The 27,469-nt window shown below is 41.7% G+C and overlaps 2 protein-coding genes across 7 annotated transcripts in view; one reads left to right on the plus strand and one right to left on the minus strand.

Moving 5' to 3' along the window:
• col9a2 (procollagen, type IX, alpha 2) overlaps positions 1–27,469 on the minus strand; it is a 125,770-nt gene that overhangs the window by 31,114 nt on the left and 67,187 nt on the right. The window contains exon 2 of one of the 6 annotated variants that reach the window (XM_046416768.1): positions 6,783–7,025. The exons of the other annotated variants lie outside the window; for them this stretch is intronic. The gene's annotated coding sequence lies outside the window, so the exon portion shown is untranslated. The remainder of the gene's footprint in view (positions 1–6,782; positions 7,026–27,469) is intronic. 6 annotated transcript variants of the gene reach the window in all.
• angpt2b (angiopoietin 2b) lies at positions 6,081–27,426 on the plus strand. Its single transcript, XM_046416806.1, has 9 exons — positions 6,081–7,067; positions 12,058–12,213; positions 12,929–13,050; positions 15,413–15,645; positions 16,162–16,286; positions 18,988–19,089; positions 21,796–21,962; positions 24,804–24,934; positions 25,168–27,426. The coding sequence occupies exons 1-9, from the start codon at positions 6,750–6,752 to the stop codon at positions 25,326–25,328; spliced, it is 1,515 nt and encodes a 504-aa protein (XP_046272762.1). The 5' UTR covers positions 6,081–6,749; the 3' UTR covers positions 25,329–27,426.

The raw sequence follows: 27,469 nt of genomic DNA on the forward strand, positions 1-27,469 counted from the left end.
GGATGAATCACTCTCCGTGGCATTTGAGCAACAACTCAGTCTCCAGCTCTGAATGTGCAGCTTTGTTTGCTCTGGACCTGTCAGTTTGTGATTATGTCATCTTCAAGCACCTTTGCCCAAGAGATTTGTGCCACAAAGGAGTGCACACATCAGGAGATTAAGCTGCTCTGCATGTCTCTAATGAACACTGACTATGGCAGGACTTGTCTCACTCTTTGGTTTTGTCAGATACGGTTCATTCAATATCATCTTATTTCCAGCTCAAATTAGTGGAGCTAAGCTTTTGTTTTCTCTTCAGAACAGCTCCCCTGGGCTCTCTGTTGCCTGGATGCCTCTTTCTCTCAGAAACAGCATGAGGGGATCGAGGCAGTAAAACTATGCTAACATCATCATCATTGTTATCATAATCATTATTAACCCACTGCATATAGCAACAGAGCTGCCTGAGCTGGATATGCACCTCTCACATTTCTCTCCTTTACTGGTCTGAACAAACAGGTCTTAAGCAGACGGTCATTTGTGAGTGACAGCCTGAGTAGATGAGGGCGTTAAGTGTTTCAGAAGGGCCTTTAAAGGAGGAACTTTTCACTGGAATCTGGAGCAGTTCTGTTCTCTCTCTCTGGTCTTTCCACCCTGCCCAGGAGGAAGGTTTAGATTACTGTGTGGAGTGATGGGTCCCACTGCAAGAGGCTAGGGATGGGTTCAGCATCGCGAAGACTCTCAGCAAGTTTGGCTTCAAAATATAAACTACTTGACCTTGATCCTATTTAACAATTAACCCCTTTAATAAACAAACTGCTCTCCATTTCTCTTGTTTTTTCCTCTATCATTTGTGTTGTTTCGGTCACTTTCACAGCTCTTTTCTCAGGGGAGAGGGTTGGGTGACAAGTTGTGCAGACGAGGAAGAAACCCAGTCGCTACACTCAGACCGGAGGGAGGGGAGACTGAATGTCACCTTCAAATCCAGCAGGCGGACTGATTCAGGGCCTTCGGGGAGCAGCGGGAAATACCTTGGCCTGACAGGAGACACTAAACTAAACAACCGGCGTTCCCCCTGGGAAAGTGTTAAACTGCAACACCGTATGACTTATGGGCCCCAGGAAATTTCTTTTTACATCATACTTTGTTTTATGTGGCAGGAAATGTGTTTATCTTTAAAATGTACATTTCAATAAACAAAGCACTTAACCTCAGATGAGCTGTTTCCTTTAAGTTTCTCTGACAAGTCCTAAAATAGTGCATACGACTGATGTGAAAATATATCAACACAGATTTTTATTGTAACACACATTTCATCACGTGAAGGACATTTCAGTGTCCTGACTAATGTGTACACGTTTTGACCATATGAATAAGTATGTAACAGTCACTTTTTTGATACAGTGTAACCTTCAGCTCTATGCTTTTATGATCAAATAAACAAACAAGACTAGCAGCTTGAATTCACCACCGACGGCTGTGTCACCTTCCCACTGTGAGATGATTTTGTTAAATCCTCCACAGGGCTTCATATCCCACCGAGCCTTTCATAAGAAAAGCGTTTTGCATGCCTGATTTTCCTGACCAACTCAAACATTTTGGATTTGGTCTTTTTTTTTTTTTCCCTAATTTTTGTGCTTCTACCATGGATAAGTAGGCTACAAAGCTGAAGTTTCTTTTTTTGGTCTGTTTTGATGTGATATATAATCAGGAGTCTGCACATAGTGTTTAATTTAATTTGTGTTGGCTCGATTCTCTTTGCCATTTCTGTGCCTGACTTCCTGCCCAGCTTGATCTGTTTCCGTCAAAAATAAACTGTGTATTTTCAGTAATGTAGAGTGGAGAGACGCTTCTGGGCCATGTCTAAAACGCACTGCGGCAGATCTGTGGAATCACAAGCATCGGCTACAATGATCCGCTATGATGGACCGCAACAGAGCAACCTGGTATCTACAGCCATGCTAAAGGCTCTGTCAGGCTTTACGTAAGCACCAATAGTTGTGGAGATATTGCACATAAAACCTCATGATGGTGCAATAGAGAAAAAGCCAGTGGATCACAAAGTTTGTACAATTTGGTGCCAATACATCAGTTGAGATTTTTATTTATACTCAACAACACTATCAAAACCAACATCTTTGGGATTCATGTCAGGACACGTCACCAAAAAAATCAAAAATAAATAAATAAAAAAATCATTGGATCAAAATTAGAAGGCTTCATCCTCTTCATCCTCTGAATGTCTGTACAAAATTACAAGGCAGCATCAGGTTGTTTTATTTTAGTCTGGAGCAAACAGATCAGAATGACATTGCCATCCCTGGGGCCACGGTGCAAGCATGGCTAAAGATACGCATGTACTGTTTACGTGATACATGTGAGAAAGAGAAGAGAGCATGCTGAAGTGGTTGTGTTCCCCATTTGTTCAGCTTACCTGCATGCACAGATACATATCATGTGCGAGACTACACAGTGCTTTAGAATGGGACGTAGGCCTGGTTCACGAGCAGATTATTTGTTTTATGAAAGAATTCTGGACTGTAGTCAAACTCCTCTCAGCACCCAGCAACAACTACTTTTCACTTTCGCTCAAATTCAGTTGTGTAACCGAAAGCAGACTCTGTTTAATATTTACTCTCATGTTATGATTTAACACCGGAAACAGTCATGTGATACATACTGTATGTCTGGACACACAACAGACCTCGGGCAATTTGATTGTTTAATCCATTTCTTTAACTAATCAACGAGACATCGCTCTCCCAACGTGACCTGCTTAGATTGCCGCTTAGTTTATTTCTGCTTGGTCCCGTTTCCTGCCAAAACGATCAAATCCCATCTTCCTCTTCAGTCTGTCTTTTTATGAAAAACTAAGTGCAATAAAATGTGAGAGTGCTTATTTTATTTTCCAGAAAGAGGCCACAAGGGGAACAATGTTAAGAGTTCTCCCTCTGGATGTTGAAGTGTCAGTGAGTTTGCACGAGAACATTTCTTAGTTGAGTCCTGTTACCCAATACACTTGCTATATCCATCTTTTATATCACCCTACACAAGTCTCACATATAAATATCATCAACACAAAACACAAAAAGGCAGCATGCATGCTGTGTTGTTTGTGCATAAATCAGCTCAGCGGGAAAACGTTGTTGCTCATATCCAAGTTTCCAGCTTATCGCAACTGTGGGACAGCACTGAGCATAAAGCGACATTCGATTATTATCCATGGCAAGAATAGACACTACAGGGGATACTTCTGACTGTGAATAGTAGCTGGAAGTCATTTATTTTATCTACACACAAGTCAATTTGTCTGACCAATGTCTACAAGGAAATGCTGAGCGAAATAAAATAAAACCACATCGTAGTTTGAGGCTGAAGCAAAACATTCTTTGTTTTTCTTTTTTCTTTTTTTTTTTCCATAGTAGAACATCACACGCTGACAGCTATGCTTGTGAAATCAGCATCATCATCTATGCAATGAATTTAATTTACTAATGAAAATCAATCTATCGTGCCGTATCTGCAAAGAGAGTGCTGTGCTTGCATGGGCGGGGTGGATATGAGTTGATGCATATCACTATAGATCCAACTCATTGCTATGCTGACCGATGGGGCCACACACTGGGTTTTAAATCTGCTGGGTCATTAAGCGTCCACACAGCAGTGGCAGTGCGGAATGCTCATCATGCTTGGGAGATGAGGGTTAAGACTGCATGAAAAGCATATGCAAGATTAAGACTTCTTTGCTGCACACACATCTCTTTGTGCAACACTAGCATGAGGAAAAAAAAGACAAAAGAACAAAAAAACTAAACAGAAGAAAAAAGATGAAAACAAAGAAGAGAAAAAATGTTGAATTTGAAAGTCTAATACTGGTTTGCTTCTCTTTGGGAGTATTGATCACAGGAAGCAAACGGCCTTCATGTCAGATGTGTGACAGGCCAACTTCCTCTCTTGCTATCCGTGGAGAATTTTTATTTTTGCTTGCTTGAGTCAGTGGTACTTGATCACTGTCACAGGAGAGTATTGAAAAGAAGTAGGATGTATTGAAAGACAGTTTGGTGCTTTGCTGTGACTACATCCATTCCAACAGTCTGTGCTGTAGTGTCTATTGAATATTTTATAGCACAGAGGAAGATAAGGCCAGGAAGGCATTTAAGATGCATCAGAAAATAGGAGGGATATAAATAGAACAATAATTGTGTAAACGGAGGAAATGGTAAGAGACAGACAGGCAGGTTTGGCTGACACTATAAATGTGTGCGGCGACAACAAAGATGGTTTGTAATATTGCTGGTATTTAAATTACCACAGAAACATTTATCTGGTTAGTGACATTATTAGCCCATACTTACACCTATCTTTGATTTCATCATCCCCTACATTGAGTCATGGTTCATAACATGGAGTGCTGAGCTTGTGGGACAACCTGTTGCTGACAGGTTTGCATCTACCTTTAATGCCAGTGGAAGCATGGATAACGGCAGGTAGATGTCTCTCCTTTTGATGATGTGTGACAACCACAAGAACACAGTGTGCAGCAGCTGGACAGTGACTCAGCATTTGAACTAACATGAACACAAGGTAATGTCTAGCGGGAATTAGTACAAATGTTAGCATGCTAGGCTTTCCGCTTTTCAAGTGGGAGCTAATTCGCCCACTTTGCTAGCTTCATCGATTCAACTGGAAGACAGACTTAACAGCACAATGGTTCCTACAAATTGCCAAATTTTCTAGAGACTGTTTAAATTACAGCTGAAAGAACAGCCAACACTACACAGGCTCGCACATGACGGTAACAATAATATTTCCTTCCACAAAACACGAGGGGAATTCAAATTTAGGTTTGACTTTGATGAGATACACTGAGTAAATACAGACTGAATGACCACAACTTGGCCATTGACACCTGTGGACAAATCTGGCAAACCAGAGAAAACAGTCAGTTCAGCCAACAACAATATGTAGAAAGACAGAGCGAGACATTTTATACTGCAGCCTGAGCTTTAACTGAACTCAGACACGGACACAGACAGAACAGGTGGATGTGAATGGAGAGTTTATTATAATATAAATGGAAATCAGAGCAGAGCAAGTGAGAGACTAAGAGAAGAATGGCTAGGGCTGGCAGAGGCTGATGGATCCGATTTTGAAATGGCGTGGGTGGTAGAAGCTGGCACTGGCACAGGATAATAGACGTTGGTTAAAAAAGTACAAACACATTACACGAGTAATAACTCGTGTCCACAGAGAGAGTGGCTACCACTCCATCTGGTGAAGACTGTTGGTTTGGTCTCTGAACTGATAGATGAGCTTTAGTTGCTGAGCTGATAGATGACAGGTGTGGAGATCCATCAGGTGCCAATAATCCAGGGACAACACCCACAACACATACACACACATGTATAGGTAGGGTAGAAGGAGACAACACAATGGAGACAGGGAAAACAAGAAAATACAAGGAAACCTGAAGTCACAGCTGGAGCCATGAGGTTCTTCATCAAAACAAAACCCCAAATACGTAGAATTCAACAAACTCTCTTTCTTTCTTCTATGGTTCTTACCATTGTCATTACATTACATTAAAGTGATAAATTACCCGCTAAACTAACACTTTGATTTCATATTGATTTTTTAATAAAAACTGAATTTTTAAACTTGCCTATAGATGTTGTATTTGTAATGTAGGATAGTTGCATGGAGGAGTGTACATTATAGTAGACTATACAGTATACTATACAAAATACATGCAACTGCGCCTTCGACCATATCGCACAGCCTGAGCCTATGAACAACATGGTCAAAAGGTCTGGAAAAATCTGGTAACTGAAGATTAAAATATTTCTTTGCAAACATTTTGATGTCTTTCCTCCATTCATTCAGAATAGTGTGCTTTATTATTTTATCTTCATGCATAAATTGTAACACAACATGTCTGTGCAGTACTCAATAAAATATGGCCATGCCAAAGCACATTTGGATTTCAGAGAGACAGAGAGAAAAAAAAAACACAGATAATGGGAGGGAGCAAAAAGTTCCTAGTTCTTTCTCTTGTTGTCAGCAGTGTGGCAGTGTGTATTTTTGTAGCTTCCTCTCCTAACCCCTGCAAACAGGAGTGTGGTAAGAGGGAGGGAGAAAGTGAAAGAGGGAAGGGTGGTTGAGTGATTATGTGCTAAGGAGGTGCATGTGTGTGTGGAGAGGTACGCCACTCTCTCTCTTTACTTTAAGAGCTTTACCACTTCAGCCAACATCCTGAAGCAGGCCACTCTCCACTCCACCCCTCCTCTCCCGGACCAACGCATGGACTCCAGCAGCTTGAAAAGAAGTCGGTGAGGAAAGCAACTTTTAAGAAGAGAGATAAATGTTGAAAAGGAAGCCTGCTGTTGGTTTCCTGGACTGAGCCGCGTGCGCTGGCTTGTGGAGTGTTGGAGTTACAATAGGAGGCAATCCCCTTTTCCTGTGTGTGTTTTCTGTCTGCACTCACGAGGAACAGCGGAACTGGGCTGCAGAAGACTACTGGAAGCATCGGCAAAGAGGAGGACCAGCCAAAAGAGGAGTAGAGAAAGTGATAAAACACAGACAGGAGCAGCAGGGGTTGGACTGAGTACACACTAGGAAGACAGAGTCTTGAGGGACACTTAAAGGAGAGACAGACAAAGTTAAAAAGAAGAGATAAAGGACCAAAGGGGAAATTCACCTGACCCACTTCTCTGCTCTGCCAAGTGGAGAAACTTCCTCCCTCCCTCCCCCTTCCCTTTTGTCCCCCTGACATGGGCCGCCTGCTGGCCCTGACCCTCGCCTACCTGGCCTACCTGCTGGCTGCCGCGATTGGCTCAGAGCGCCAACAGCACCGCGTGCAGCACGGCCCCTGCAGCTACACCTTCATCCTCCCTGAGGTGGAGAACTGCCATCCTTTGAAGGACTTCCAGGTCACCAACACCCTCCAGAGGGACTCCCCGCCTGAGGCAGAGCCTGATACGAGCCAATCCAAGCCGGGCAAGGCCCAAAAGGAGAGGCCTTCCTGGCAGGAGAGGAAGCTGGAGAGCCTGGAGAGTGCAATGGAGAATAACACTCAGTGGTTACAGAAGGTATGGCGTCTGAACTGTTGATTAAAACAACCACTTTCTCCTGTTTCTCTACTCTCTCCTGGGGTAACACTGTCTTCTTCTTGTCTTTTTCACACGTCGCATTTTATCCTGCAGTCCTTCAAGCAAAATGCTGGGGGAGAAAAAAAAAAAAAAACTGATCTGATTCAATCCGATTGTTGAAAAGCCTTCATCATTGATAAGGTCAGTGCTTAGCTGGGATTTCCGGGATGCTTGCTGTACGCATATCTGGCTCCGTGACAACACATAGTGTATGAGTGTGTGTCTGTATTTAAGACCACTGGGATGCCAGAACTCCCTGTTGCATGCGAGAGGAGAAAGACAAGATGAAATAAGTTTGCTAAAAATGAACAGCGCCAAATGTATCCCACATGGTTAAACCTGCTAAATTACGTATTTTTATTCTCCACAGGCAACAAGTACACAAAAACATCACTCTTGACTCATATTTTAGCCCACTGAAAAACTCACCCTGCTAAACTCAGCTGATTTAAAAAAAAAAAAAAAAAAAAAAAAGTTTATCTGCTGGAGACACATTTCAGTAAGTCTCTTCTCTGGGCTGTTGGCCTTTGCAATTCCATTCAGCTATGATTATGACCGAAAATGAACGATGTGATTAAAAGTGGTTTCACAATAGTGTTTTCGTTGCTAAGGTCATCGGGGCACAGAATCAGTGTTGGGCCATCGTCTGAGAGAGACTGACTGACACGCCACCCCTCTCCACCCGTCTGTCTATTCTTGTCTCTATCACCCACAGAACATTTCTGGTATACACTAATCCTCAGGCAGATTATAAGCATTTGTGTTGAGTGTTTAGATTGGCCGTCCGAGGGCAAACATGTTGATTTTATTTCAGAATTCGAAAATGGGGTATTATGATTGCGAAAGCTCTTCCTGTGCTGCTATCACTTCCTAGCCTTATTCTCGCTCGCCACTAAATTGTCTGCATTTTCCCTTCCTTTCTTTTCCCCAGCCTCCTCTTTTCTTTTGACATCCTATTCCTCTCTGTCCATCCCCTTCGCTTCTATGTGGACTGTTCTGCACCTCTGGGATGATGAATGTGTCTCATCTCACACCTTGACTTGTCGACCATCAGATCTCGAACTCTTCGTCTATCTTGCTCACGCTCTCTTAACACACATTCGGAAATGCACATAGGAAAACACACACACACACACACTCAATTCCCCTGTGGACACTCTGTCTGATGCTCAGTCGATGAACTGGAGACCTAGCTTCCATGGGAAGTATCCCATGAGGCCACACTGTATGTGTATATGTGTTTGAGAGACAGTGCAGGGAAGACAGAGTGAAAGAGTGCACACACTTCACTTCAGGCGTGCAGTAGATTGTTCATGCATACATTCTACAGAGCACAGTCCAAATTGTAGAATACAAAAGCATCACGTATTGCACACAGTATGGGTATATTCTAGGCAGCATGCAGGCTCTCTCTTTCATTCTCTCTCTCCAGCCAGACTGTGATATGAGTGGTCAGGAAGGAGATCCAGTTTTAAATCACCTCCACCTACAGAAAACAGCCTGCTGACACATACCTTGCTCTGTTGCCAAACTTCCTCCATATCACGTCTGGAATGAACACAAAGATCCAACCTTTCAACAAGTTACCCCCACAAGGCCATAGTAATGCATAAATGATGGCGCTGTAGGTGGGATTTCCTAAACACAGCACGACCCTGAGAGCTCTTTTGGACATGCACGAGGGCATACTGACCTTTGACCCCAGATGGCAAATACTTTTCAGCACCTTGTGGAGCTCATTAAGAATATCTGCATAAGCTGGAAGAGAAATTGGTGATGTGAATGCGGAAAAGCTTGAGGCAAATGTGAGCGTGTGTGTGAGTGTGTGTGTCTATGTCAGTGTGTCTGTGAAACTTTATACAATCTCACTCAAAGCTCCCCTGGGACGGCATGACTCTCACTGTGAGCCTTCCACCAAAAGCCCTTGGAAAAAAAACACACTGGCGCACACACACACACAAACTTGGGAACACACACACTGATCCAACATGTTCCGCAGAGGAATCTCCAAATACATGAGTACAAGACTGGACTAATGTTCCAGATTCCTTCTTTGGTGTTTCCAAGAAGAAACTAGTATTTATTTTCTTTTGTTCTAACCCCCAACGTAACCTCCCGTCTAGTCCCTTTTGCCTTCTGCTGCCCTGAAGGGTTGGCAAAAGGGATGTAAGCTTGCCTTTGTTAGTGCTTTTAAAGGAGTCTGTGGATTATGCTAATGCAGAGATATTGCATCGAGATCAAGAAGGCTTGACTACCCTCTCCTGGTCCAGTAATGTTTCATTAAACCAATACTATAGTATGTCACCCACATTAATCATATTATCCCAATTTCTCTCTATTTTCTTTTCTTTCCATAAACATTAACCCATTTTCTTCATCTTGAAGTCTCAATTTAAGACCTTTGACTGAGACACGGCGTAAAAAGTAAGTTGGTTCCAAAGTACAAAATAAACGTTCCTACTTAATTCTAGGGGCATCGGGGCAAGAAACTGTTTTTTTCTGGACAAGGAATTGAGATATCTGCATTTAATATGACAGGGATGATTGGAATTTCATTTCTGGTGCTCACAGAACTTAAAAATGGTATTTAAATCAGACTATGCACCTACAGCCATGCAAGTGGCTCTGCAGAACTGCACTGAGCTAACTATACTGTCTACATGTTGACATGCTCAAAATGACAATTCGTAACATGCTGAGGTTTAGCTGGCATACTTTTACCATATTACCCATCCAATATATCTTTCACAGAGGACAGAAATTGCCACTAACACCCACTAACATCTGGTTTTTGTCTTCAGTGGAGTAAGGTACAATCGGCATTCATTCCCAGGTCAAATGACTCTGCAGAAGGCAGAGTAGGTCTTATAGGTTCCAGCTCCGACTGGCTGTTGTGGAGACATGACACCCAGATTGACTGATATTTTTTGTACCGCTTCTGGCACGGTGCTACGATGCATGACACTATTCATGATGAAACGCCAGATGAAAACAATTCTAAAATTAAAAGAATCAAAAGAAAAAGTTACCTGGTTACTCTGGATAATCCCCAGATTATTTTCATTAGAACAAATTCTTCAAGAGAAATTAGATACAAAACTGTCCCCAATTAGATCTATAGATTTCTGAAAATCTATAGAATCTATAGTTTCTGAAAATGAAATTCCTGTTGAATTTTCATGATGTTGGCAACACAAACACAATCTCATTTTCCATTGTATTTGGGTGCATAAAACTTGAATAAAACCAAAGCTATCTGAGTAAGTGGGAAAATATGTTTATATCATTTTAGTCAAGTGACCTCCAAGGCCAAGAACGCATTTATCTCTTCTGAAAAATACATTTACATGGGTTGCACGGACACACCAATCAAATCCCACTTTTTGCCAAAACGCATCACTGTTCCTCACAATCATAGCCATCCTTCTGAGCCTATTTATACATTGATAGAAGATATGTTCCCGCTCTCCTCTGGAACTGGGAATAAATGTGTCTATTGGCTCAACAATTGAGATATCAAGTGCTACAACTTCTGTGACTTTCTCAGTACCAGTCTCTACTCTGTCACTCTATGACACAATAAGGCAGAGTTACACTACATCCAAATGTGATTTATCTGGCTACATGGTGCAACATGTGACAGAGCTGCAATTAATGCAATTGGCAGTGGGAGATGGAGTGTATCAAGACCTCTGGATTGAGCTCTGTCACAGAAAGCTGTAATAGGAACCTCACTGGCCTGGCAGCTGATAGCAGCTTCAATACATGAGGCTGATTAGGATGCAGGACTCTTTAGTTCCTCTTTGGAGTTGGCTTTAATCCGCTTGGTAATCTCTTCATAACTTTGGTCATGAGGAGATTTTTTTCTGCTGTCTCAGTTGTCCTAAAGTAACAAAATGTGAGAGATGGATTTACCAAGCAAGAGGGAGGAAATGGGAGCGTTTGAATGAATGAGGGAGTTAGTTAGAGAGATCAAGAGGAAGTGAGAGACAAAGAGAGAAAGATTACAAGGAAGAAAACAATTTAATTGCCAATTCATCTCTATTTGCCCACTTGGATCAGTATTTATTTATTTATTTTTATACTGGATAAAAAATAGAACAAACCCTCTCCTGTGGTAATGCATTATCATAATCCCATTCCTCTCTGAACTGTGCAGTTGCATTGGGAAATAAAAAAAAAGCCAAAAAACAATCGTCTCATTTGAATTCTCTTCGATTTTTGTGAATACCCACTCATTAGCTGGATTGTTTTGCATGGTTTCTCCTTTGAGACTTCATTTTCCAGTCATGTGGTTTAACGAGTAAAGTCTGATCTCTCCGCAGAAAAGTCATAAATATTATTATTCGATATTCTAATTTGCTTTATTGCAAGGCACAGGCCACTGCCCGTTAAACGTCAAACAATGTTCAGGAAAAGCTGAATTTGTCTTCCAGATGTCGTTTACTCAGGCCTACCACATTAATAAAAAAATCTATTTATTGGAACATGATGGATGCCGTCCTATTTATACTTCTGCTGCAACACGTTTGGGTTTTGCCCAAAATTCTTATTTCTCTGCACATGAGTATCTCCTCTTGAATATCTCAGCTTTTTGGTGTATATCATTACTGCTCTTTGTTTGAAACCCTATTGAGGCGCATATACACAGCAAATTGTTTTTATTAATGTAAGGGTTGGTATTTGCCTGAGGTAGACTTACAGATGGATGGATAGATGGGACACTGCAAGTACCCTCAGGATACTTTATTCCATAACTTCATCAGGGTACCTGAAAAGACTGATCTGAAAAAAGTTTGCTGCCTTCACACCGCATCAAGCTATCGGTGAACAGGGACATAACTTCCTGAAATACGATTATCACCACAATGAAACAAGGGAATCCGGCATCCTCGATAATATTCTCACAGTCTGCTTATTCTCCACACAGCTGGAGAACTTCATCCAGGAGAATGTGCGCTCTGGGATGGAGGAGATGAAGAGAACTGCAGTACACACCCAGACAGCCGCCATGCTGGAGATGGGAACCAACCTCCTCAGCCAGTCAGCCGAGCAGACCCGCAAACTGACAGACGTTGAGACCCAGGTGAGTCCATCAGGAAGCATGAGTGAACCTGAGATAACTTGTGTGCAGCCAATCCAAATGAACGACTGCAGAGGTCACACGAGCGCAAAAACGAATAACGTCACTTGTTGATTAGCTAATTAAATGTAAATCATGGGCTACCTGCTGAGAAACCATGCCCAAAGGTGGTGGCGACTGCTTTAAAACAGCTGGTACTTCGTTTTTCAAGCTCTGATTGTCACAATGAGTTGAGCCCGGCGTCTGACAACAAGCCAATTAAAACATAACACTCAGTAGCACAACACAGATGTGTCTTCAATCATGCCACAGAGCTGTTATTACAGATTGAGCTGTTTTGGTCCTCATGCTTTCCTTTACTCTTATCAAAGTCAATACGAAGCCACAACCTGTACAAATAACTGAGTCACTTTGTTCAAGATTTTGTTTCAGTCTGCAACTTCAAAACATGTCACAGGTGTGTATGAGATAATTCTTACTTGAGTTTTCATTGTAAAATCAAAGCTTTCAATCGGAGCTTTCTGAGTCTCGTGATGTGCAGTGAGACATTTTGTCTTCAACATAGTTTTTAATGAATTCACCCGATGAATGCCCTTTTTATTCACCACCACTTTTTAATCTTTTCATCAATCCATCCTTCAACTTGTACATACTGCGATGAAGTGATACTGTTGTTTTTTTTTTTGTTGTTGTTTTTTTTTTTTTAATCAACTGCTAGGTGTTAAATCAGACAAGTCGCCTGGAGATCCAGCTGCTCGAATACTCGCTCTTCACTAACAGGCTGGAGAAACATATTCTCATGCAGACTCAGGAGATCTCACGCCTCAGTGATAAAAACAGGTGGCGTGCACACACACACACACACACACACACACACACACACACACACTTCAAAAAAATCGTCTCCATGACGTTGGTTTCAGCTGTAATTCAAGAGCCTCTTTTTGTTTCATCATTCATGGATATCACAAGGTAATGTTATTCATTCATTTCTGCAGTTGTTTTTGCTTCTCCCTTCCCAGGGGTCACTTGTCAGTCAAGTACTGTCCTTACTGCAATGCTAAATTTTTAGTTTGGACTGTTTGTTAGTGAGGCTTTACTTACTGTAGATGGCACTATTTTCCTTGTTTATTTAGCTGCTGCTTTTACTTTACCAACTCTGAATGAGCTGGGCCAAATGCAGCAAAGTGTGTATTTAAACAGAAACGGTGGTGCACCGAACATCCTGTTGCGTTACACAAGCGCACTGCCCTTCAATACAGTGCCGTCTATACATGTCACTGCTGATTGTGTATTCTCCACTGCTGGCACAGCGCTGTGGGGACAGGTCTGTGGAGACGGATCTGGCCAAACTACTGATTGGACAAAAGCTCTGACACAAACACCAAATGAGAGAAAACAAAAACCCACTGTACGGTGTTTCAAACTGTTTCAAGGAAACATGTCATTCAACCTTGAAACCGCAGCAAATTGGAGCACATGGTGTTCAAAAGAAACATGCCCCAGGTGTGGCTGCTCTAGGAAACGCATCTCTTCCTGTTCACAAAGAAATGTTTTCTCAGGAGAAGCCACTTTTTTTGCTACACCGAGTGGCAAAATAAATAGTCCTTCAAAAGTGTATTATACTGTAAATGTACACGCACATGTAGGCAAGTAGCCCTGGAAAAGAATATGCTGAATGACTCCAGCAGTTCCAAAAAAATGGGGCACTTAACAACAATATACCATGTATTGTGTAAGAATGCGTGTATGTGTGTGTGTGTTAGCCAGTGAATAAGCAGTGCATGTTAGGAGGAGTCTCCCATTCTTCTCTCGAGGAACACAAGGTCAAACTGAGGCCAGCAGGGGTTAAGACCAGGGTGCTTGGCAGTGTGACAAAGACTGGTTGCTTTCTCTCTTTGTATCTGATTGTTCATCGCTGGACCAGGTGTGACTCAGAGACCACAGCACCCCAGCTCCAACACCTGTTACACATCTGGCCCTGCTTGTCCCCTCTGTACCCTTTGGCCTTCGTCCTTCAAGTTGGTGACATGGCTATGACATGAAAATAAATGAATACATCTTTACAAGGGTAAACACCATGATGGGATGCGTGAAATTAGAAATGTTACAGTAGATTTGCGTTGAGGCAACTGTGGAATTAAAGGGAAAAAAAAGGACTGCAGTGGTGGTAGGGGGCTACTGCTGCTGATCCTTGAGGGCAGGCAGCCAGGATTTGAACTGCAGCCAACTATAAAGAGCACACAGACATGTTTGTTTTCACGGGCTTTATATGTAAAATACTATTGGCAAAAAGCAGAGCATTTTGTGGAGATACTGTGAGAGCAGTCTAATAGCAATATATATGTATGTTAAAATCATATTAAATAACACAAGATCATAAGCATAACAGTTTAATTGCCCAGGATGCAATGTGATCCAAGATTCCATGTTTGTTCTGTCAAACTCTCAGACTGTTTAAACATCACTGTGCTGGTTTACAGTCACGCTCCACATTTTGACTGTTCCTCAACGTAAAATACACACAATGGAGAGCAATTTATTAGCTAGCTTTGCCACTTTTATTGAGTCTGCCCCCCGCCACCCCCACAAAGCAAATATGAAATGAAAGTGACATTTAAAATGATTTGGATTGATCTGGCATTCCTTTCAGGCCACATACACATAGTCTTTGCCTGAAGTGGGACATTGAGGATACATGTTCAGCGCAGCGGCTGCATGTGCACAAGACTGACAAGTAGCTTGTTCAATCTGGGTGGCGGGATTGTTTCAATAAATTACTGCTGCAGCATCGTTAGTCAAAGCCATAAAGATCAGGCTGCAGGGATTTATGATCTTCATTTGGAGGTGGGGGCATGGCACTTGTGCACACACACACACACACACAGATTGTTGCCTCATGGCTATGATTGAGAGACTTAGCATGCAGGCCCATCTGTGAATGCTGCTGCAGTACAGGTGTTAATATGATGCTGGCCCAAGAGACTGTTGCCCTGATGTCAATTAGTCATCCTCATGTAAATGTGCAAGTGTGTGCACCCTCTGCTGTGAAAGGTGAATGCTGCATGAATGGATTTTCTACCTGCAGCCACTCTCTTAAACCATTCAATGTATTTTACCACTTGATATGACATTATGTCTTCAGAATGCACTGTGAAGATGTCTTTAAAACAGCTTTTTTTTTTTTTTGTCGCTTTGGTAGTTTTCTGGAAGAGAGGCTCTTAGCCCTGGAGGCTCGCTATGGGAGGGAGCTGCAGGGCTTGGAGAGTGAAAAGCAGCAGCTTCAACAGCTTCTAGAGAGGCAGAGTGGACTGGTCGGTCAGCTCCAGGGCGAACTGGGCAGCTCCACGCTCAACAGCACCTTACTACAAAGACAGCAGGCCGTGCTAACAGATACTGTTCAGCAGCTGCTGGCTATGGTCAACCACTGCAATGGTAAGGCTGAAGAGTTTGCTGTTTTTAAGAGAACAAATTGTACTGGCCAACATCAGTTATTTGACAATAGTGCATAAACATTTACATGAGAAAACATTTTCTGTAGGCCTAAGAGATTAATTAATATAGGTCAACATGAAATACAGGACTGAGCACTCACACACTAGCATGCAGTACACAATTATCTTTTGCGTTAATGTGATTCATCATTTACTAAGTCCAAAAAAGACTAATAGCATCAATAAACACCAGAATTTCATTTAACCAAACCAGGCATCTACTGTATTTCAATTAATGAGCATGGGATTTGTGGTTTAGTCTGGAAAAGTACCATTTTATAAGAGACGCATCACCTACAGCAGCTTGTTATGCATGCACCGCAGACATTGCACGCTTAAGCCAGAGCTTAACATAACAAGAGAACTCACATATGGGTTTGGGATTTGTGTGCAAAACCCATAAGGTTGCCATCTGCAGATAAATGCCTGCATGTTTTTTTTTTTGGTTTTTTTGCAGAAATCTCCAATGTGCCCAAGGAGGAGCCACTTACTTTCAGGGACTGTGCGGAGATCCTGCAATCTGGAGTGACAGAGAGTGGAATATATAGCATACGCCTCCCTAACTCCACCCAGACTGTAAAGGTAGCAAGGCTTTAAAGGTCTTTGACCTTTTCTTCCAAATATCACCTGATTGACTGTGACACGAAACTTTTTTTTATCAGACATTTCATCCATTTCTCCACATTTAACACCAGAATCGTTTCACTTTGACCAGGCTGCATAATATACTGCTCACACACACCACGCAATGACATTCAGACAGGTTATCATTATTTTTTGGACCGCAGTAAACACTGGGAGGACAAACTAGTCTGATGTAATGGTAATTTGCAGAGTTTTTTGTACCACAGTAGATGGAAATGCCACGCTGGGTTATTGAGAGCTAAAATAATAAGTAACAGGAGCATTATGCCCTGCAGGCTTCATGGTGAGTGAGTGTGCGCGGCTGAATGCAAAGTCAGAAAAGCTTAGGAGGTAGCACTGCTGACCTGAAATAGCTAGTCCTTGCTAAGTCAAGCACGCCTATTCTTTCTCTGAATCATAGCTAGCATTCTTGGCTGAGATCTTCACTCTCAGAGCTTTCCACAGAAATAAAAAACAGATAACAGTGAAACTGTTGTTTGTTATTCATTACTTTCAGTCTAGTTTGCTGGTTGGCACTTTCTCCTATCGCCTCTGTTTTCCCATGTTCTTTCTCTTCATTTCCTGTGGGCAAGACAGCCAGGTGTTAGGCAACAGTGCCATGTGTTTCCTGCCAACTGGGGCCAATGTACATTTCCACTGATGGAAGTTGGTACTCCCCAATTCATTGCTGCTTTCAATCTATGCCATCTAATTCCAATGTGGCTGACAATCTGGGCGGCTGCGTAAAAGTGGGGCAGATACAAATTGCCCTATTTCCAAAGCAGCAAGTGGGCTTTCTCAGTTGGACAAAAGACAAAAAGCATAAACACGTGCGGAATGCAGATTTTCCTGTATGAGATCTATACTTCCAGCTAACTTTTAATCACCAAGGTTGTGAATAATGATAGTGTTTACAAACCAAATAATTTATAGTTTGGATCAGTTTCTTTTAGAATTTTTCCTAAGTCTGTTTTGCATGCTTTTTGAGCGCAGGGTTCATGAAATTAAACACTTTAGGGCTGTTCTCTGGACACATATTGTGAAATAATGATTTTGTCCCCTGAAAGCCCTTTACAAATAATAAACACAGCACAATCATTTAAAAAATGATAATAATGCTTAAGATCTCTGGCTTTTTGCATTTTATTGTAATGGCTTTGGCTCTAACTGAATTCTTCCTGGCTAATAACAGTAAGTGAATTTGAAGTATTAAATCTGGACCTGGTCTGAATCAGAGTAATGACCACATTTGGCAAATGACTTGAACTGAGAAATTCTATTTTCAGTTTGATGCCTTTAAGGCCAGAGCTTTGGCTTAATGTGCCTGAGGATAATCACAGAATATTGCCAATCTACTCTGTTTTTCTGAGATAAAAGACCTGAGTGCCTTTTGACCTTGATTTAGCTTTCCTATTCTGGGAAAGAGCTGGAAACTCTCATTTCATTTGTAGCAGAAAACAGCCAGTTGAGATGTCGAAATAGAGAGCTCTTGGGATGCTGTTCACATACCAGCGTCTATACTGCATGACCCCCCGAGACAGGTCGAGGCGGTCATTTGGTGGACAACATTAAAGCAACAGGCCAAGCCAATCAATTTTGTTTCATCAATATTTTATCCATTGTAGGTTATTGTTATTGGGTTAGATATGTCACTGACAATACCTATAATTTAAGGTAACTAAGATGACAATTAAACATAGCGCCTGAGAAATCTGACAATGCACCCACCCCCCATTACCTAAAGGTATGCAGACTGAATACACTTCAGTTAAGGCAATTAGTGAAGGGGGAATATGTCCACTTTAACAACCCGAATATGTAAAACAAATATGTAAAACAAGTGCCTTAACATGTTTTAAATCATCTCACTAGATTAATGAGTGCAATTCATTCCTATTTGTTAGTTCAAACATATCTAACACATGGCAAAATGTACAGTCAACTATGAAAGAAAACAACATGTGTAACCGAAAACGCAGATGTCTCCTCCTCCTCCTCAACCCCCACTCAAGGGCACTGGAGAATATGTAAATATATTAGTTTTTCCTTCCCACCTGGGTCGTATCATTGCATGACACCCTGAAATGCTGCCCCCACCGCCCCCAATTCCTGAAGCTTCTAAGGTCTCCTTCATATAACAAAAAGGCTACAGTGTGTTTTATTACTTTGTCATTTCTTGCCACTATTCTCTCCAAATTCCAGATGTAAAACACTACGATACTGTAAGGTGTGACATCCTGAAACAAATCTCTGTTTATTGAACAACAGCTGGGATTGATTAGTCTTCAGTGTCAAATAATGTGAATATAATATATTGATTATTTAAAAAAGAAAAAAAGAAAAAGAAAAGCTAACAATACAGTTCTTTCTTCGAAATAATATTTTAATTTTTAATTATACCTCAGTTCAGGGAATTTTAACACATTTTAACTCGATCCATTTAATAAATATATAAAAAGATCAATGCGTTTATCCATTGTTCTACTGTGACAAAAAAGATCAGTCAATGTTGTTAAATGCAGGAAGTAACTGTTTATCATGTGTGTGAAAAAAATAAAAAATGTCATCATTTCATTCAGTTCTCCCACCACATTAATTTCTGTACCCCATGTGGCCCTAAGAACTAAAAGCATTTTGTAATTTGCATTTATTTCCAAAGGTGTTCTGTGATATGAAGACGAGAGGTGGAGGGTGGACGGTGCTGCAGCATCGGAGAAATGGTTCTGTTGACTTCCATCGCGGGTGGAGGGACTACAAAATGGTGAGTCCTACAGAAGGTCAGGGTCCATCATGACCAGTAGTATGGTAGGTAGTATGGATCAGCATTGCAGGACTGGACAGGAGGTTCCAATAACGATCCACGGGTGGTTTGGCACGGAGAGGCGTGGGATACTGGCTAGCTTGTGATCCCAGGTGACCTGCGGTTGTTGTATTTGGCCGCCCTCATGTTTTCTACCACCCCCCTGTTATTGCACCTGCTCTCACTCCCTCTCCTGTCATACTCCCACACGCTTATGCACAAACGCACACACACACACACACACACACACCATATACTTACTGATCCACAAAGCACTACTGTTTGTATCTATCTTTTAGATCCCAATAGGTTTCCTGCATAGGGAAATGAGTGCGTGGTGATGAAAGCAACATCATTTCCAATTACAAACTGGATATAATACAACTGCACACAAGGGATTACTGGAGACTTGCCCCAGTCCACTGGCTGAATCACGCATGTTTTAACACCTCTTGCTTTTGTTTTGTTTGGACCTAAATTTAGTTTTTTTTTTTTTTTTTTTTTTTTTCTTAATCTCATCACAACGTTTTCTCAATAGAATCAATATCCTGTTGCTGCAATAGAGAAAAACATATGCTTGCAAGCCCTCTTGACTGAGTTCAATTACACACAGAACAAATGAGTGAGGCTAGTTTGGGATTGAGCAGAGCAGCAATTTGTCTCTCACCCATGCCAACAAATCAATTTCCACAGCTTGGATTGGAAATAAAATGCATGGACTGCAAACAGGAATGAGCAAGAAAAAGACTAAAAAGCTCTTTCAAGAACAATATTTTTACAAGTGAATGATAAATATTTGGTTTCTGTGGGGGCATGGGAGCGCAGGGGCCTGCCTATCTGTAGATGGCAGATAACATATGTACTAAAATGCTTCACTGCCCCAGTCCACACTCCATATTCTCAGGAATGCTGGTCATTGTTGATCAAATGTTGCACCTAGGTCTGCAGGTCAAATGATAAATGCACCAAGGCTCTCACTATATATTTGCTCTCACTTAAGACCAGTAACAAACGGGGAGTCTGACAGCTAGACAAAGTGACTTCAAATTCACAGGTAAACAAGAAGAAAATGTCCTCCTGTTAGACTGAACAATGGATTCTTAACACCTGCGGATCTACAGTGTTCACTGCTCTGCCATGTAACTGTAATTAAATCATCTAAATCATCATCTAAGTCATCAAATGCTTTTTCACTCAGTTCGCAAACACATGCACTCTTAAAATTCATGTGGTCTTTTCACACTGTGAATGCACCACTCACATGGGGTTGCCAGTTAATCAGCAACTTTCCCTACTTTAAAGGGGTCTGTCCGAATAGAATGTTACCGCCATTTCTTTGGAGTGACGCTTTCTCGTCAAAGCCATCCCATCATACCCACACAGCACGCTGTATCCGTTTTTATTTAATGCTGTGTTTATATGCTTGCTTTTTCTTTCTTTACATTCATCCTCCTTGTAACGTAGAAATTCAAAAAGAAACCAACATAACGTTTCTCAGCAACGTGTGGGGATACCACAGGCTGCCAGAACAGCCTCAGTGCTTGTTGGAACTTTTAAGTAAGTAAGTAACCTAAAGTAGCTTAAGTTATAATCATTGACTGTATATAAAGATAGACAACATGAGAGCTAACCAAAATTGAAGTCAAGACATTTTGGATGCCCCCTGGTGGCAGACTCCAGCATAGATCATAAACCCCACCCCCCTTCATGATAACATGAAGGACTCTGACCTACAGGTGGGATGATGGCGTGGTGGTTAGCACTGGTGCCTCAGAACAAGAGTGTTCTGGGTTTGAACTCAGGTCTGGGCCCTACGGTGTGGAGTTTGCATGTTCTCACTGTCCCTGCGTTTGTTTTCTCCGGGTGCTCCAGTTTCTTCCTACAGTCCCAAAAACATGCACTCTAGGTTAACTGGCTACTCTACATTGTGCCTATGCAAGCGTGTGTGATTGTCAGCCCTCTGACGAACTGATGACCAGTCCAGGGTGTACCTCGCCTCTTGCCCACTGTCAGCTGGTGCACGGATAAAGCGTTACAGAAAATGGATGGTTGGATGGATGAGACGTACTTTATGACAATTCTGAACAGCAAAAACATGCAATCCTTGCATTTCTTTTAAATATCTAACCAATGAAAAAGAGCATTGTACTTCATGTTGTTGTTGTAGCTGGTAAACTCACAAAAAAAAAAGAAAAGAAATACTGATGAAGCAAATCTGCCTTTGTTTTGTTTCACCTGCACAGATCTTCCTAAATATATTTCCTATATTTCTGCATTAATGATCAGTAATCAAAAATGTTTTCCACTGCTATAAATGAACCAGAATATTTACATTCATTGTCAAGCTCTGAAGTTTAAACAGTGCATTAGTCCACAGAGCCAGTTTTCCTGTAAATGTTTCAGGCACAGATGGACCATTGGTAGGATATTAAGCCAAATCAAAATCTCAACCGACTGACCCTTTTGCTCTGGGAGTGGAGGATTTCACTTCATAAACTCAGTGGGCTGTCTTAGGCCATCACAATGATAAATGTAACTTCATCATGAGGTCCATTTTCATGTTAACTTAAAAGAAAAAAAAAAACATACTTGGAAGGTACCTGGTAAAATCAACCTCCTCATAAGAATATTTTGCTGTTCTATTGTTTCTCTTTATGTCTAATCCAGGGCTTTGGAGAGCCTTCTGGGGAACACTGGCTGGGGAATGATATCATCCACAAGCTGACCAGCTCTCAGGAATACAGCCTGCATGTCCAGCTGAAAGACAGGGAAGGGAACGAAGCCTTCTCACATTACGGCCACTTCTACATAGACGGAGAGGACAACAACTACAGGTAACCTGACAGTATGATATATAATTTAAATTTAGAACTAAATTTCCAGGCTTTAATCTGGCTTGTAATGGTGTAATGCTCAGATCCAAATGCACCATTTGAATTAAATAAATTAAATAATCCCATTACAAGAAGCGTTTAGTAATCAGTACATGATAGGACAAAATACTTAACTTAAACACTTTTTATACACTCAGGTCTCCAATTAAATTTTCCAATTTAATTTTTTTCAGTTTGTCAGAAATCAGACATGAAAAGGACTATAAAGAAGGTGCTTAATTTCAGTAAAGTGTTTTATTAGAGCTGTCTATTGTGAAGGGCATAATTGCAAATCAGTAACACCCTTTAAGTCATTGCCTTCCCTCTGGGTGTAAGGCTCTCAATATCACCAGATTAGAAACCATTATCAACAGTTCAAATTCCTTCCTATTTTCTCATTCTCTAAGCTTTCTTATCCTCGAGCCCTGAAGTTAAGGAACCACTTGGACCATTTTTAAGAATGTCATTCAGAATGATGAGCTCAGCGGAGGGCACGCAGCCACTTTCGTTTCGTTCCATTTTTCCTTTCCCGATCACCAAGGCTTCCGCTGCCCCTGAAAATCCCCAAAGGGAAACCACATCCACTTGAGTTTATCAGGAATGCATGGCAATACCTGCCTCTGCCAGGACCTGACCACTCAAACACAGTTCCCCGGTAAACCTGCAATCACTAACAAGATTATGTGTGGGTGTGCTGAAGCAAACAGAAATAAAATAGTTTAGAGTTCACTTGAATTCATATGAATTTGCCCTTGTTTTGTGTAAGTTTATGGAGGCTGATGCTTTGAGAAATGACAAATCATAATCATATGTGGGTGTATGGCTTCCAAGATCCCTAATAGTGCAGCAAATTGCATCTGCCTGAGTTTGTTCCACATAATTAGCACGATGAACTGAACGTTTCACAACTTCGCTGCAGGCTACACCGTGTGAGGTGAAGCACCTGAAGAATATAACCAACTCTGCAGCTCGCTACCTCTGAGATCATGTACTGTGTAACTAGTTCAATATGTACCAGCTTTACTAGCATGCTGAAGACACTGGCTTCAGCTGGGCGTTTATATTGTAACTCCCAAACTGGGGATGTGGTGCTATGCAGACAGTCAGCCAAAGCAATCCTCGTCCTCAGCTGCATCCAGTGTGCTCCCCAGAGCAACATGGAGGTCTTCACCTAAAACTCTGTAACATTATTCACACATTAATCATCAGCATGACAGACCACTTTCCACTTTGAGGTAGCCAAGAATAGCCAATTTTTAGAGTAAAACCAACAGCAGTCGATTCTTTTAATGTAACAGTATATTTGTCCTTAAAAGATACAATAACAATATAAAAAGACAGTCACCTTGAAAGGGATTAGCCTGTGGTCTGCGGTACTGGCGCAGCAGCTGAACTAATACATCTGGAAGTCACGGCTAATGCAAATGCCCTGGTGAGGGGGAAGAGTTGGCAGGATATCATGTAACCTGTAGTTGATATCCCATCCCGTTTAATTTGTTTGTTTTATTAAAAAAAAAAAAAAAGGCTGCACATCACCAGCTCATCATGAAGAGAAAAGTTAAGTTGTCTAACAAAATATCCCCTTCATGTATTATTCCAGCCTGTCTGCTGTGCCATCATTATTCCCGTCCCCAGCACTGTCATTTCAAACTCTCCTTTTACCGGCCCTCATGATGTGTTGCCCTGCCCTGTGAACTTACAAATTCAAGAGGAGGATTCTTCATTTAGTCATCACAGACAGCGTGCCCTGGACTACAGAGGGGGGTCACATAACTCAGGGGAGAGTCCGGTACTAACTAGACAGAATGACAGGGCAGAGGAGAGGCCAGACAGCAGGGATGACCTCCTTTGTCCACTCTCTTCAAACCAGAACTGACACACACACCGATGGACAAACAGACACAGAAACACACACACACACACACAAACACACACACACACACACACACACACACACACACACACACACACACACAACCTCTGCTGGGCCGCTGTATGAAAATAATTGAGCAAATCAATTTAACTTGGGCAAAGATTTCTTTCAGACTGTTTGGGCTGTTTCACAGAACACAGCGTGGTGGGAAAATAATGAGAAGTTCTTTAGGTTAGTTTTTGTATTGATGTTTGGCAACAGTGGAAGCCTAGGGGAGATGGTACCTTGTATTAAAAAGCATTGTACATGCACTAAAAAGACTATGATCTCCTCTACTGGTTTACAGGTTTGTATAATTTTATATTCTTGGATTATTTTATTCATCTTTATTATCTTCGAGATTATTTATACAGGTTTTCAACACTGAATACGCAAGAGTTTTATCCAAACTACACCCCTATACACAAAATAAATGACAAGGTGGAGAAGAGCATTGCACGCTACCCTTGATAAGATGTTGTCTGTTTGCTGCCTTTGATAAAATTCAAGTCTAATGTCAGATGGGCCCAGAGGCAAATCAGATAAAGAGTGAAAAATTAAAAGTAAACTGCAAATTGTCTCCTAAACAGCAGCTCCAACCAAAGAAAGTTGGACTCACAAAGTTAGATATTATGCCTCTGTCATCCCTTTGCTATCCTGCAGTATTAAGGAATCACAGACCCGCCGATTTGGTAAACACGACTGTGCTGTGTTCAGTTTACAGACATAACATTAGCTGACTTCAGAGAAAGTGAAGTTCAAACAGTTCTCAGGCGGCAACCACTCGCTGCCATTTGGAGCTTCCAACAAGCAAAGTTGCCCAACAAAGTTTAAATTATGAACAGGAACGCCTGCGGCTGAATTGCTTTTTTCTGCTTTCTCAAATCAAGCCTTCATGCAGAGCGCTTCAGTGGCACAGCTGGACGGACCAGCAGCCTCACCCACGGCGGCACCCCGTTCAGCACCAAGGACAGAGACAACGACCGCTGCACCTGCAAGTGCGCTCAGCTCGCATCTGGAGGTACGCAGCGTCATCTAACCCCCGTCTCAATCTGTCTTTCCTTATAACCCATCTCGTTAAATGTTTCTAACCACCCCCTTGTAAATGTCCTGAAGTGCATTTCATTTTCCCTCTGCGGCAATATAAAGTTACTGCTGACTTACAGCTGTGCATTTGGGTGTTGCATTTCACGAGCTCGAATTCAATTAATTCAGACTTTTTCCCTTGAACTCACTGACGCATTTCCTCTGCAGGTTGGTGGTTTGAGGCCTGTGGTCCATCCAACCTGAATGGCATATATTACCCCGGTTCATCCAGTGTGGTCCGCTACAATGGCATTAAGTGGTACTATTGGAAGGGTCCAAATCTGATGGCTACCATGACAACTATGATGGTGCGCCCGGCAAACTTCTGATGGCATGATGTTAGATGAAGTTGAAGATGAATTCATCCCAGGTGAAATGTCACCTGGGATGAATATAATGAACAGTATCCATGAAAGTGTATATTTTTGGAGGACATTCAAATCAGTCTGTTGTGGTTCGGGCTTTTGGACTCGGATCTTGGAGGGACAGTTAAGCAGTTGTCTGTGGACATGTGCAGAGACACAGTAAGTTCCTGGGTGAGAAATTCCACACAAAGGCATTCAGACTATATTCGTTCGGCCGATAGAGGGAGGAGGCAGAGGGTATGAGCTTTGTTTATCTTAAGACAAAAATGACTCAGCACATCAAATTCTGCACTTACACATGACCAGTTATTCAAGCCCCACATTAAATCAAATTCATAAACCTTTACCGATACTTTATCACAGTACCTACTTTAATATTAAAATATGGAAAGTGTCGTGTCTTTCTCTGTAAATATATTTTCTAAAGCTATATGACCAAACTACAGTGATTCACAGACACAGCCTTTCCTATGGCTTACAGAAAGTCAACCAATTAAACTCTTCTCTATGAAGTCCTAATTCCCACACTAAATGCTTTATTAAAGTGGACCTTGGTATGTGTGACACATGTAATGTCTAAGTTAAAAATGTCCTACGCATTACCCTGACTGTACCTTTATTCCAGCAGCTTCACCAGACTATAAAACATTAGTGCCTGGTTAAAACTGTAGCTCAATCCATACAGAATAGAAGGTAGGATAACCCACAGTGACTTCAATGGTTTACCACTGGTAATAAAAACAACACCATAAGGAACAGCAACAATAACAGACTTTGCCCTTTTTGCTGAATCTTCCAAAGGGCTTTCCACAATGAAATATACCCAATTCTCTCCAGGCACGCCTCTCATAAAATTTTATTTGTGGGAGATTTTGCTCATAGAAGCACATCATACACTTTCACTGGTGTGATTTACTTTCAGAATCAAACATTTTGTATAAACATCTGGGAACAAAGTTGTAAATTCAATTTATACATTGTTAAAACAATAAAATCATGCATCGGTTTTAATCCACAGTGCCAGGTGCTTGTTACCACGTAAGCTACATAAACTGCAACAAGCTACACATGCTGGATGAGAACTCCCAGCCATTGATCTGATGAATCATCCAATAACATCAGTCCCTGTGGTGCCCATTAGGAAGCGGATGGGTTTCACCTCGGCTAACAACGACCTGGATGTCCTGGTGTTTGCCGGGAGCGCAGCCAACGCTAACTGGAAGACGACACCCAAGGACATGGACTGGCCGCGTCTACAAAGTCTGCTAATTGTTGCGCTTCATTCAGTGAAGGAAAGGCAGATAGAACAATTAAAAATCTCATCTTCTTGGCAAGACGTATCTCCCCAGTGTCATTCACTGCAAATTTTATACAACTGCAGATGTTGAGCGTAAATGAACTGTGAGCCATGCCTTGGTGTTATCACAAGTCCTGTTCATTCAAGTCAGTCTCAGTTCAGAGATACTTAAGCAAGAGAAACATATTTGCTTTATCATTATGGAAAAAAACACTAAACAAAACAGGAAATTATTGTGATTATTTTTTTTAAAATACAATTTCATAGCTTCACTGAGTCGTTGAAGGCTTTTCCCAGGCTCAACTACCTTTGATTTACTACTCTATTAGGAAATATGCAGGAGCTGCTCATGATAGTAAAACTACTCACAGGGATAACAGCGCTGCTACTGCACCTGACCATTGCTTAAATGTGTCTGTATAAATATATGATGCAATCATGCTAGAATCTGTGAGATAACTACAAATATCATCACAAGTGGATCCAGCACCAGCAGCTACATGGATATATAACACTCTGGCAGTGATGATATGCCTGAGCCACAAACTATACAAGCCTAAAGCCACACATACATACTCGCATGCACTGCTGGCATGCAGTGACCCCATTGCTAAACAAGTTTATTACGACCTCCAAGGGCCGGGCAGGCAATAGATCACAGCAGGGGAGGCCAGGGGTGAATCCATCAAAGCGACTTTAATAAAGACCACTTGATTTGGCCTGCTGGCTCAACAGATGAAATGGTTGTGTTCAGGTCCAGTGAAGCAGACGAGAGTCTCTGCTTGTCCCAGTCCCTGTTTATTAGATG

Source organism: Scatophagus argus, chromosome 17 (genome assembly GCF_020382885.2).
Source record: "Scatophagus argus isolate fScaArg1 chromosome 17, fScaArg1.pri, whole genome shotgun sequence".
In the NCBI taxonomy this organism is placed as follows: domain Eukaryota; kingdom Metazoa; phylum Chordata; class Actinopteri; family Scatophagidae; genus Scatophagus; species Scatophagus argus.

Bases quoted from the DNA above. Each gene is read 5' to 3' on its own strand.
- angpt2b (XM_046416806.1), top strand. From the start codon at position 6,750: ATGGGCCGCCTGCTGGCCCTGACCCTCGCCTACCTGGCCTACCTGCTG. The intron at 12,214-12,928 runs GTGAGTCCATCA...ATCAACTGCTAG, and splicing joins TGACAGACGTTGAGACCCAG to GTGTTAAATCAGACAAGTCG. The intron at 13,051-15,412 runs GTGGCGTGCACA...TCGCTTTGGTAG, and splicing joins CGCCTCAGTGATAAAAACAG to TTTTCTGGAAGAGAGGCTCT.